The sequence below is a fragment of the Salvelinus namaycush genome, chromosome 18 (genome assembly GCF_016432855.1).
Source record: "Salvelinus namaycush isolate Seneca chromosome 18, SaNama_1.0, whole genome shotgun sequence".
NCBI lineage: Eukaryota > Metazoa > Chordata > Actinopteri > Salmoniformes > Salmonidae > Salvelinus > Salvelinus namaycush.
In genome coordinates this window covers 6,942,011-6,955,772 of record NC_052324.1, presented here as the reverse complement: position 1 = coordinate 6,955,772, position 13,762 = coordinate 6,942,011, and the positions used below count along the sequence as shown (strand labels likewise).

The window sequence follows — 13,762 nt, the reverse complement described above, 5'->3', positions numbered from 1 at the left end:
TTTATAGCTTCTAATTTGTGTTTTGTTGTATCTAAACCTGACACTTATAACAGGCAAAAGTGTTTGCAGGCCGTTCTATTATTCGGCTCTGACCTCACATGTGAGCTAATAGAGATAGGCTAAACTGTTAAGGGCGCAATCTGGCATTAGTGCATCCATTTTTAGACTTTTAAATTAATTATAGCCATTAGTTATTGAAGAATATAACATAAAAGCCTCATGAGCTTAGTTCAACTGTCTTACCCCATCAGAACCCAAAATATAAGTTTGTTTAACTCAATTATTGGTTCACAATGTTGTAAAAAAACAAACACTGTAGGCCATAGCTTATCAAATGAAATGTTCACAAATTTCACCTTACCGTGAAATTCGTACTTACAAGCCCTTAACCAACAATGCAGTTTTAAGAAAATAGAGTTAAGAAAATATTTATTAAATAAACTAAAATAACACAATAAAATAACAGTAATGAGGCTATCTACAGGGGTACCGGTACTGAGTCAATGTGCGGGGGTAGTTTAGTCAAGGTAATTTGTACATGTTGGTAGAGGTAAAGTGACTATGCATAGATAATAAACAGCAAGTAGCAGCAGTGTAAAAATAAAGGGGGGGGGGGGGTCAATGCAAATAGCCCGGATAGCCATTTGATTAATTGTTCGGCAGTCTTATGGTTTGGTGTTAGAGGCTGTTAAGGAGCCTTTTGAACCTAGACTTGGCGCTCCGGGACCGCTTGCCGTGCGGTAGCAGAGAGAACAGTCTATGACTTGGGTGACTGGAGTCTTTGACCATTTTTTGGGCCTTCCTCTGACACCGCCTTGTATATAGGTCCTGGATGTCAGGAAGCTTGGCCCCAGTGATGTACTGGGCCGTACGCACTACTCTCTGAAGCGCCTTACGGTTAGATGCCGAGCAGTTGCCATTCCAGGCTGTGATGCAACCAATCAGGATGCTCTCGATTGTGCAGCTGTATACATTTCTGAGGATCTGGGGACCCATGCCAACTTTTTTTTGTCTCCTGAGGGGGGAAAAGATTTGTCGTGCCCTCTTCACAACTGTCTTGGTGTGTTTGGACCATGATAGTTCGTTGGTGATGTGGACACCACAAAACTCTCAACCCGCTCCACTTCAGCCCTGTCGAGGTAAATGGAGACCTGTTCGGCCCTCCTTTTCCTATAGTCCATGATCAGCTCCTTTGTATGCTCACATTGAGGGAGAGGTTATTGTCCTGGCACCACACTTCCAGGTCTCTGACCTCCTCCCTATAGGCTGTCTCATCGTTGTCGGTGGACCCTATTGTGTCATCAGCAAAGTTAATGATGGTGTTGGAGACGTGCCTGGCCACGTATTCGTGGGTGAACAGGGAGTACAGGAGGGGACTAAGCACGCACCGCTGAGGGGCCCCGGTGTTGAGGATCTGCATGGCAGATGTGTTGTTGACTACCCTTATCACCTGGGGATGACCCATCAGGAAGTCCAGGATCCAGTTGCAGGGGGAGGTGTTTAGTCCAATGGTACTTAGCCTAGTGATGAGCTTTGTGGGCAGTATTGTGTTGAACGCTGAGCTGTAGTCAATGAACAGCATTCTCACATAGATGTTCCTTTTGTCCAGGTGGGAAAGGGCAGTGTGGACTGCGATTGAGATTGCGTCATCTGTTGATCTGTTGGGGCGGTATGCGGGTCTAGGGTTTCCGGCATGATGGTGCTGATGTGAGCCATGACCAGCCTTTCAAAGCACTTCATGGCTACCAACGTGAGTGCTACAGGGCGGTAATAATTTAGGCAGGTTACTTTTGCTTTCTTTGGCACAAGGGCTCTGGTGGTCAGTTTGAAACATGCAGGCATTACAGACTCGGTCAGGGAGAGGTTGAAAATTTCAGGGAAGACAATTGCCAGTTGGTCCGCGCATGCTTTGAGTACCTTTTCTGCTAATCCGTCTGGACCCACGGCTTTTTTAATTTTGTCCTGTTTAATTAAAGGTCTTGCTCACATCGGCTACGGAGAGAATGATCACACAGTCGTCCGGAACAGCTGATGTTCTCATGCATGCGTCAGTGTTGCTTGCCTCGAAGCAAACATGAAGGCATTTAGCTCGTGTGGAATGTTCGCGTCACTGGGTAGCTCGAGACTGGATTTCCCTTTGTAGTCCGTAATAGTTTTCAAGCCCTGCCACATCCAACGGGCGCCAGAGCCAGTGTAGTAGAATTCAATCAATCTGGTTGGGATATGTATGTACGTATGTACGGTCACTGTGGGGACAACGTCGTCGATGCACTTATTGATGATGCCGGTGACTGAGGTGGTGTACTCCTCAATGCCATTGGATGAATCCTGGAACATATTCCAGTCTGTGCTAGCAAAACAGTCCTGTAGCGTAGCATCAGCATCTCACCACTTCTGTATTGAGCGAGTCACTGGTACTTCCTGCTTTAGTTTTTGCTTGTAAGCAGGAATCAGGAGGATAGAATTATGGTCAGATTTGCCAAATGGAGGGCGAGGGAGAGCTTTGTGCGAGTCTCTGTGTGTGGAGTAAAGGTGGTCTAGAGTTTTTTTTTCTCTGGTTGCACATGTGACATGCTGGTAGAAATGAGGAAAAACAGATTTAAGTTTGCCTGCATTAAAGTACTCGGCCACTGGGAGCGCCGCTTCTGGATGATCATTTCATGACACTCTTAATCAGTGGAATGGCATTCGCAAGCTAAATTATCAGCACAGAACCAAATAGCCCATAAAATCCATCAACTCAAAAAAATACAGAATTCTTACATTTATAATCTATACCCCTGTGCCAAACTTGGCACCTCGACTCTAGGCACTCGGGCTCCCGAGTGGCGCAGCGGTCTAAGGCACTGCATCTCAGTGCTAGAGGCGTCACTACAGACCCTGGTTCTATTTCAGGCTGTATCACAACCTACCGTGATTGGGAGTCCCATAGGGCGGCGCAAAATTGGCTCAGCGTCGTCCGGGTTAGGGTTTGGCCGGTCGTGGCCGTCATTGTAAATAAGAATTTGTTCTTAACTGACTTGCCTAGTTAAATTAAGGTTAATAAGCTGTTTCTCCAAACACTATAATGACTGATTTTAATTCCATTTAGCCTACTTTGATGCTATGTAATAGCAGCCTACAAATAGGCCTACTTAGATATTTCCACAGCATATAGGTAACGTTTAAGCATAAATTCGGTAGTAGGTAGACAATCAAATGAATGCAAGGGAGAAATAATGGGGAACATGAATCAACTCAATTTCGAGCTGTATTTTGAGGCCTTGTGAAGCACAGTTACAGTGTTTTCATAGCTGCTTCTGAGAACATATTAGATCATTTTCTGAAATGTTTTGATGTCAAACTATGTATGTGTTTAATTTATTGTTTCTTTAAAAGAGGATGTTAGGTGCCCTCTTTTAAACAGTGTTGACTTTAACTTGACACGCTCTAAGTGGCTTTAAAATGCCAGCCTGGGGACGAGCTGCTAAATATTTCAGAACAATCTCTAACTGGGATTGTGTGAGAGGAGACTGCTACTGTAGATTCTCTTTGAGTGCTCTGAGTATACGTCTGCCCCAGTCAACCCAGTGGCAGCAGTCAAAAATACACTGGGGCTCCTCAACATCTGCTTTCAAAATAGATAATGACAACACAAAAGATATCTACTGCTTCCGCTGCTAATGAGGCCCTGTGTGGTGACAATGTGAACCTGACACTCTCCCTTAACTCTCACGTGTACCACACACACGCGCGCGCACACACACGGGCGTTTGTTGATGCACATCCTGTGTGACACACTATCATCACCAGCCTCCGCCACACACGCTCTCTCCCGTATGATTACACCGTCGAGTTCCTAATCCGCCGATTGAAAACCTACACGTCTCCAGAAGTCTCTCTATATACTCCCTCCCAGACAGAGTGCACGGATGATGATGTGGGGAAGGAGAGGGGGTGAGGGGAGGATGAGGGAGGGAGGGAATAATCAAGTACAAGCTTAACTGCAGAGACTGTCAAGTGAAGAAAATAATATTTGTCCAGCTGGACAGGCCTCCCTTTGTGTGGGCTAAATGAATGTTGAGCTTTCTGTCTGGCGTGTCAGGGTGGTAGGCCTACGTACGGCAGGCTGTTTGGACTTTGACAGGGATTATTAAAATCACAGCAGATGAAGGGGAGAGGAGTGTGAGAAAGCCAAATTGACACTGACACTCTCCATTACATTCCATTTGACTCATGATGACGGTGTTGATATGGGCCGAGCCCCGCCAGCGCATGATTGGCTGTTCGAGGATGTGTTAAGCACCAAGGGGGCGTCATACTGAGGTGAACCGAGATGGATTATTTATTTAAGCCTGCAGTGAAGAGTCCCCTTTCTTGTTAGTTATTTATTTACCTTTTTTACGTTAACTGGTTGTAGTGTCACTGTCTGATAATACTTAGAAGCTATGCATTTTAATCAGGGGTCCCCCTACTGTAAGTGGAACAGAGGAGAGGGATGTGGCGGAACATATTTAAGTTGCCTCTTGTTTCAGGTGCAGTTGATTTACGGCTCCTGATAACAATCTTGTTCGAGGAGAAATCAAATTACCATGTCTCATATGCTGTGGCGGTGTGTGTGCACGCGTGTGTGAGCGCGTGTGTTTGGACCATGGTCCATCCATGGTCTATTTGATAAAATATCTTAAAATGTGATGGCTTCATTTTGGTACATTCATTATTTACTGTGTACATAATGCATTCAATAAGAGCTAAACAAGAGACCTATTGATTTTTTTTTTCTCCAAGAAAAACATCCATTGAACCAAAGCATTTTTAGTCTGTGATACTGACAACGTCTTGTTTGTTGTTTTTGTGAGAAAATACATTTTCCATTATTCTCTGTTCGTTCTCACTCTCCTCCTTCTCTCTCGCTGTGCCCCAGGCAGGATGGAATGGCAGGGGGACCTTCCACAGGATCATGCCTTTGTAGAGCTCCTGCTTCCTGGGCTTCCCAGCGAGCTGGATATCCAACAGCTGCTCCGAGACACAGAGGACAAACTCAAACTCAATGCCTGCAGGTCAGTGTCTCTCAGGACCACCATAACTAGGAACAAGAGTTTGTCCACGGCCGGTATATACACCAAGTGTTCCAGAGTAGGAGTGCTGATCTAGGATCAGGTCCCCCCTTCTTATTCATTATGATTCAAAAGGCTTATAACAACTTATACTAGATCATCCACTCCTACTCTGAGATGGTTATGAATACGGACTCGGGTCAGGTCATTCTATGGGAATGTGAGCACAGTCAGCGAAGGCTCTATGCAGCAGTGGATGTGGGCAAAGTTGGGCACCATGCCACCTGGTGGGATGCTTGGTAGAATGGGATGCTTGGTAGAGAAAGGAGCGTGTCATCCCGAGAATCTTTTTTGGTTGATGGGTTGCCCCGAGGATACGTCTATTCCACACTGAGGTTTTCTTAATGTCAAAGTTTTTCTGACAGGAGGTGAAACTCGAGAGTTTGGACACAGGCACTACACACATAGGCAGACAGACAGGGACACACTCATACACACTCGTACACCCACGTACAAACACATACACCCACGTACACACACACACAGTTTTGAGCTGAGATGTTCTTGTCTGTCACGTTGGCATGAAGGATCGGGAGACAGACGTAGGAATGCGTAATAGTTTTTTTTATTCTACCCAAATTACGGCGTGCCGTGCACGGGAACGAAGGGCAAACAAACACGTTACAAAACACAGGATTGAAACCCAAACAAAAGAGCGAGAAGTACCTCGAATAAATAACACACGCGCACAATGATTAACACACGGGACGAGACCCGTAATCATCTGCGCAATCGACAATGGCACGAAGCCAAAACACAAAGCACAGGTACTCACACGCACCAACGGACAATGTAACAATAATGGACAGCCCAATGGAAACCAAAGGGCACACTTATTCAAGTACTAATCTGTGGGAAGTACTAATCAAGTACTAATCTCTAATGAAAGTTCCGGAGGGATCCGTGACAGTAACCCCCCCAACGACACCGGCCTCGAGGACGATCACAGGAACGCAGTGCGGGTTGATCAGAACCTGATGCAGCTGCCGAAGTTGCGTCGTAGTCGGACGGGCCAGTTGCCGCTGCTGAAGTTGCGGCGGTGTTGGACTGACCAGTGGCAGTGGCAGCCTCACAAGTCCTCAACTGTAGCAGCCTCACAAGTCCTCAACTGGCAGCTTCATTAAATAGTACCAGCAAAACACCAGTGTCAACGTCAACAATGAAGAGGCGACTCCGGGATGCTGGCCTTCTAGGCAGAGTTCCTCTGTCCAGTGTTTGTGTTCTTTTACCCATCTTAATCTTTTATTTTTATTGGCCAGTCTGAGATAAGGCTTTTTCTTTGCAACTCTGCCTAGAAGGACAGCATCCCGGAGTCACCTCTTCACTGTTGACATTGAGACTGGGGTTTTGCGGGTACTATTTAATGAAGCTGCCAGTTGAGGACTTGTAAGGTGTCTGTTTCTCAAACTAGACACTCTAATGTACTTGTCCTCTTGCTCAGTTGTGCACCAGGGCCTCCCACTCCTCTTTCTATTCTCGTTAGAGCCAGTTTGCACTGTTCTGTAAAGGCAGTAGTACACAGCGTTGTACGAGATCTTCAGTTTCTTGGCAATTTCTCGCATGGAATAGCCTTCATTTCTCAGAACAAGAATAGACTGACGAGTTCCCGAAGAAAGGTCTTTGTTTCTGGCAATTTTGAGCCTGTAATTGAACCCACAAATGCTGATGCTCCAGATACTCAACTAGTCTAATGAAGGACAGTTTTATTGCTTTTTTAATCAGGACAACAGTTTTCAGCTGTGCTAACATAATTGCAAAAGGGTTTTCTAATGATCAATTAGCCTTTTAAAATTATAAACTTGGATTAGCTAACACAACGTGCCATTGGAACACAGGAGTGATGGTTGCTGATAATGGGCTTCTGTACACTTATGTAGATATTCCATAAAAAATCTGCCATTTCCAGCTACAATAGTAATTTACAACATGAACAATGTCTACACTGTATTTCTGATCAATTTGATGGTATTTTAATAGACAGAAAATGTGCTTATCTTTAAAAAACAAGGACATTTCTAACTGACCCCAAACTTTTGAACGGTAGTGTATATACAGTTGAAGTCGGAAGTTTACATACACCTTAGCCAAATACATTTAAACTCAGTTTTTTCACAATTCCTGACATTTAATCGTAGTAAAAATTCCCTGTCTTAGGTCAGTTAGGATCACCACTTTATTTTAAGAATGTGAAATGTCAGAATAATAGTAGAGAGAATAATTTATTTCAGCTTTTATTTCTTTCATCACATTCCCAGTGGGTCAGAAGTTTACATACACTCAATTAGTATTTGGTAGCATTGCCTTTAAATTGTTTAACTTGGGTCAAATGTTTCGGGTAGCCTTCCACAAGCTTCCAACAATAAGTTGGGTGAATTTTGGCCCATTCCTCCTGACAGAGCTGGTGTAACTGAGACAGGTTTGTAGGCCTCCTTGCTCACACATGCTTTTTCAATTCTGCCCACACATTTTCTATGGGATTGAGGTCAGGGCTTTGTGATGGCCACTCAATACCTTGACTTTGTTGTCCTTAAGCCATTTAGCCACAAATTTGGAAGTATGCTTGGGGTCATTGTCCATTTGGAAGACCCATTTGCAACCAAGCTTTAACTTCCTGACTGATGTCTTGAGATGTTGTTTCAATATATCAACATAATGTTCCTTCCTCATGATGCCATCTATTTTGTGAAGTGCACCAGTCCCTCCTGCAGCAAAGCACCCCCACAACATGATACTGCCACCCTCGTGCTTCACGGTTCGGATGGTGTTCCTTGGCTTGCAAGCCTCCCCTTTTTCCTCCAAACATAACGATGGTCATTATGGCCAATCAGTTCTATTTTTGTTTCATCAGACCAGAGGACATCCAAAATGTATGATCTTTGTCCCCATGTGCAGTTGCAAACCGTAGTCTGGCTTTTTTATGGCGGTTTCAGAGCAGTGGCTTGTTCCTCGCTGAGTGGCCTTTCAGGTTATGTCGATATAGGACTCTTTTTACTGTGGATATAGATACTTTTGTATCCGTTTCCTCCAGCATCTTCACAAGGTCCTTTGCTCTTGTTCTGGGATAGATTTGCACTTTTTGCACCAAGGTATGTTCATCTCTAGGAGACCGAACGCGTCTCCTTCCTGAGCGTTATGGCGGCGGCGTGGTCCCATGGTGTTTATGCTTGCATACTATTGTTTGTACAAATGAACGTGGTACCTTCAGGCATTTGGAAATTGCTCCCAAGGATGAACCAGACTTGTGGAGGTGTACAATTTTTTTTCTGAGGTCTTGGCTGGTTTCTTTTGATTTTCCCATGATGTCAAGCAAGGAGGCACTGAGTTTGAAGGCAGGCCTTGAAATACTTCCGCAGGTACACCTCCAATTGACTCAAATGATGTCAATTAGTGTATCAGAAGCTTCTAATGCCATGACATAATTTTCTGGAATTTTCCAAGCTGTTCAAAGGCACAGTCAACTTAGTGTATGTAAACTTGTTGTCACGACTTCCGCCGAAGTTGGTGCCTCTCCTTGTTCGGGCGTCGTTCGGCGGTCATCGTCACCGGCTTTCTAGCCTCAACCAATCTACATTTCTTTTTCCATTTGTTTTGTTTTGATTGTACACACCTGGTTCCCATTACGTTTTTATTTATTTTCCCTATTTAACCCTCTGGAGCCATCATGATTTTGTGCGTGTTTATTGTTGTCATTTGTCTCGTTTATGTGATTCTGGATTTTCGTTCTCCTTGTTGGAAGATTATTTTTGAGTAAAGTTACTATTATTACTCATCTCTGTGTCCTGCGCCTGACTCCGCCTTACCCACATCACCTAGACTCTGACACTTCTAACCCCCTGGAATTGTGATACAGTGAATAATAAATGAAATAATCTGTCTAAACAATTGTTGGAAAAATTACTTGTGTCATGCATTAGTTTTCTTGAGTAAGGCAGCTCCAAAATGCAGGTGTTTCAGCCTAGCTCAGTGCTTTCTGTGGTGGTGGAGCAAGCCAGCAGAAAATAGGAGCGTTGCGCCGTGATTGGCTCAGTGTTCTGTCACTCATGGGGACACTATGACACGGCCAAGTAGTAGGGGTAGACATCAACATTCAAGCCCTGTGGCTCCTGCCATAGAATTTCATTAGTAGTGCCCTTCCAAGAAGGCTCAAGGTCATTGGTCACAGATAAAATTACGTCAAATCACGTTATACTGTAGCTTTGATTGGACTGATCATGTCAACATCATACTTTCAAAATCTTAGCTAGCAGTCATCATCATGAATCAAGTTGACAATCTACTGGCAAATCCGTTTTAATCCTTGTCATATGAAGAGAAATAATGAAGAGAAATTATAGATTAAACGTATCGTTGCTCATCGGCCATTAGACATAAACATTACACAACAAGTTGGAAATCACAAATTCAACAATGAGGGGTTTGGAAGGAATCGGTGACAATGGCTAACTGCAAGCATTGCAACTGGGAAGTCGGGAATAAACAAGCTCAGACTGTGAGCACATCACAACAACGTGAGTCCAAAACTGTCTTATATGCTGCTGCATAAATTATGTAATACGCCAGGGAGATACGTATACTGTCGCGAAGAAAGTCATACTAAGTGTATGTTGTGTAGTAAGCTGTTAGTAGCCCATGTGCCTCACCCTAATTATTTGGTCTATTTTCACCTCTTAATTTCGCCTGATGTTACTGTTCTGACTTGGCGGTGCACATGTAGCCTATAACCGGTTTTTGAGAAATGTCATCATCTAATATTGTAAGAGCTTTCATTGTCTGCTTATATGCCCCCTTTATTTATCCTACTGTTCTGACTTGGTGTACAGGGAAATCACTGTAAGACCGGCCTGTGTTCTGAATTCTGTCGCTGTACATTTCAAAAGTGCTGAACAAATATATAGTATATACGTCTGTCCTGGCTCGCTCATTAATGTCTTAATCGAAATTACGGATTGCCTCTTATCCGCATGTCGGCCCTTTGTGCCATAGTTTGTACATCTCAATTGTCAGTAGAAACTACATTTGTTTAAGCAAGTCAGCCATATCAGCTATGTTTTTTTAAACGGCAGTAAATGAGGCAGAATGAACTGTTTCGCTGCCAGACAAGGCTCCGCTGATAGCCAGGTGCAGCGGTGGTAAGGTGGTGGGACTCTGCTGTTGGGACAGCTTTATGTAGGCCCTAACAGTTTGTGGGCGCTGTTTGTCACCGTTATAGTGCAAAAATCACCACTGCTGCTTAGTGACGTCACCAGGCGGTAAATTACTTAATAGACCAATAAGAAAGAGAGTTCCAAACCTCTCTGCCAATAACAGCTAGTTTGGATTTTGACAGGGATTATCAGTATTCCCCTGCACTCAGACCACTTCCGGACAGTCCTAGCAAAATTATTTCGTGAGAAATTACTCTTGCTAAAAAGCAATTTTTGTAAGGTACTTAATTGTTACCCAGAAATGATTTGATATTGAGATAAAAAAAAACAGCTGCATTGGGCCTTTAACATTGAGAAGACTCTACAACAAGGTCTGGCCTTGTAGCATCCAACTCTCTTGTAAGTTTAATATTCCAGCACGTTGTTAAAGATAGCTGCTGAAACCATTTGCGTGTGTGTGTGTGTGCGTGCGTGCGTGCGTACGTGTGCGTGTGTTCTGTTACTAATGAGCATTCCTAGCCGTTGCCAAGTATCTGTCAGAAACATCAGTGTGAGTTTACAGTTATTAAAGGTTCATTTGAGAAGTGAATGGTTGATTAAGATGCTCGTTGTTTACATTCTGATCTTTTGTGAGCTTGAAGAAGTCAATTATCTTTGAAAACATCACGGAGCAGAGCCCTCAAGCTTTAGAAAATTCACTCATCTCAATTTGCCATTTACAATGAGGAGCTCTTCTTCAACCTATGTGAAAGAACATGCTTTTACAGCAACATTGCAGATTAAGAGCCTTTGATTGTCTGTCTCCCTCTTTTGTTCGTACTCCATCCGTTTGTATTCAGTTATGATACAGCATGATAACATTATTCACTTATAGTAAAGGAGTGAATCTTAAGATATGTGCCCAGACTGACTGTTATGTAAATCTTGCATAGACAGTTTAAGCATATCCCGTTTTAGGATTTATACATCAAAGGGAACATTACACCTGCTTTTTCCAACCAGTTACCACTGACTCATTTTGAGGTGTGTGAAAGCCCCTTTGATGAGAACTTCTGCTCCAATTCCCACATGAGATGGCTAGACAGGCCACCCGAGTCTATGTCTGTCGCTCTCTTTCGTTCGTTCTCTCTCTCTTTGAAAATACCACACTCAGGACAGAGTGAAATGGACTAGGCTCTCAATATTTTGATGGCACATATTGAGGGAGGGAGGGAGAGAGAGAGGAACCAGAGGAGACCGGGCATAGTGAAGGAGGGAGGGAGGGGGAGGAGGAGTAGAGAGAGAAATCTATATTTCAGCTCTTTTATCCTTTGTGCTGCTGTGAGGGCGAGTATAGATGATGAGGGACAGGCTAAATGTGGCGGCTGAACAAAGCCTCTCACTCTGGTACCATTAGCGTTTGCGTCTCATCCCCCCCCTTTTCTCGCCCTCTTTTTGGGGGGAAAATGGGAACAAAATAATTGAAGATTCCACATCTTGAAACGAAAACCCTTGGGTAGGTAATTCAAGGCTTATTACTGAAGGCCAAGGCATTTTTCTTCCTTCTAAGCATTAAAGGGTTATTTTGTGTTCCTGTGGATATGGGAGAGGGATAACCATTATGAGAACAAAGGGACAGATAATGGGGAATTGGGCAAAAAATCTGGCGATCCCCACTCAGTCTGCACCTCTGGTCAGTCAGCCTTGGGCTCATCTCAGCCCATTTGGGGACTAGTAGACAGACCCTGGCAAGGCTCCTCTCTTACAGTACTTTCACCAAGGTCAGCCTCTGTCACACACAGAGGCAGCCGCACACGTACACACACACACACACACATACACACACACCTGCTGCCTAATCCATTTATCAGTGTCTGGGACAAATTATGGAAGAGGAGGAGAGTAAAGGGAATCCGGACGATGAGAAGAGAAGAGACATAGAGAGAGAGAGAGACAGAGAGCGAGAGAGACAGAGACAGAGACAGAGAGAGACAGAGAGAGACATAAAGAGAACGAGTGAGCTCTTACTGCCCACTCCCGTGAAGGAAGGCTTCAACCTATTTGTGGGTCAGACTGGCTGGCCTGTTCCCAGCTCTCAGATGTCAGAGATTTGCCTAAGAGCTGCTCCCTAATTGAAGGAGATTAAGATAGGCTGACAACGGGGCCCGGCTCCCCCAAATTGAAATGCTGTAATCCATTAGGTTTCATCAAATGGTACACTTCAGGAGGCCAGCAGAAAAAGTCCTCTAATGAAGTGGCAGTGCAGGCCAAGGGACTGCAGACACTGCTGTCGCCTTTCTGCAAGGCAGGGAAATGGCGTACACTAGACGCCTGCCAACATTTCTCATAGTTATATCTGCCGTGTGTGTGAGTGTGTGTGCTTGCATGTACCTTAAACATGTATGTGTGTATATCATCATCGGTCTGCGTACGTTTGTGTGTATGCGAGTGTGTGGCAGCGTGTGTGTATGCCTGCGGTCTCTGGCAAGGTTGAGGGCACTAAGAGGGGCCACGGGCAGGGCGAATGGGGGATCCGTTTCAGGCTGTTCATTGAACCCCATTCCCTCTTGTTTCCGTGTAGAATGGGGCCTTTTGATGGGGCAGATATTTGGTTCCCAGGCGGCCGGTCCAGTTTGGAGCTAGGGCTTTATTTGAAAGGGATCGCTTCCTGCCCCCTCTCTGCTTTCCTCTCCCCGGAGCCTGACAGACAGCCCCGCAGCCCACCCACACTAAATTAATTCTGACAAGGAACTTAAGATAACGTCAATGCACTGACTAATCACAGGATTGGGTTTCTGTAAGTCACAGAGCTGTGAAATGTGCCATCTAACAAAAGCCCTCCAATCACTCCTTTCTTTGGGGTGAGAGGGTGGGGACGGAGTGGCGGTGGTGTGCCCAGGCTTGTCTTGTAGGGTATTGCTGTAGCCCAATCTGAAAAACAATTCCATTTCGTTGGGGATGTGAGAAGGGGTAAGGAAGTGGGGAGTGATATGATGGACATGTTTGTCGAGAGACTTTAAAGAAACTTCTCCTCCACTCATCTCCCGGCCTTTTGTTTAGCTTCAGCTCTGTGGTTCTTTTCACCTCAGGTCTGTCCATTGTTACTTTCACTTGGAGGATTGACCGGGTGTTTCCTTGTGTCAAACTGCTGTCTTTCTCCTCCCTTTCTCTATCTCTCGCTGCATTAGCTGTCTAGCTCTGCAGCTTGTGAGCTCTGTGCGGTGGAAGTCATTGTGGTCGAGGCTAATCCGGTAGAGTTGATTAATCTCCAGATTGTTCCCACACCTCAGGTCTAAAGGTGAGACATTGTGAGGTGTTTGGGGGAGGGGGGGGGGGGGCTCTGACATAGTCCATCATACAACCTGAGTTGGACCCCAGCCTGGCAGGTGGCACACAGACATTCAATCAAACTGTAAATCCTACAGTGGACCTTCAAAGCTGAGATGAGCAGAAAAGATGAGATGAGAGAGAGAGAAGTAGGGGTGGGATATAAAAGTGTGTACTGTGTGTACTGTGCGTGCGTGCGTGACTGTGTATGGCCGT

General features: G+C 44.8%; 1 protein-coding gene across 1 annotated transcript in view; it reads left to right on the top strand.

Annotated features, from left to right (window-relative positions):
• Positions 1 to 4,218: 4,218 nt before the first annotated feature.
• kiaa0825 (KIAA0825 ortholog) overlaps positions 4,219 to 13,762 on the top strand; it is a 56,137-nt gene continuing 46,593 nt past the window's right edge. The window contains exons 1-2 of the mRNA XM_039013887.1: positions 4,219 to 4,264; positions 4,904 to 5,039. Coding sequence (XP_038869815.1) covers positions 4,219 to 4,264; positions 4,904 to 5,039 — 182 coding nt within the window. The remainder of the gene's footprint in view (positions 4,265 to 4,903; positions 5,040 to 13,762) is intronic.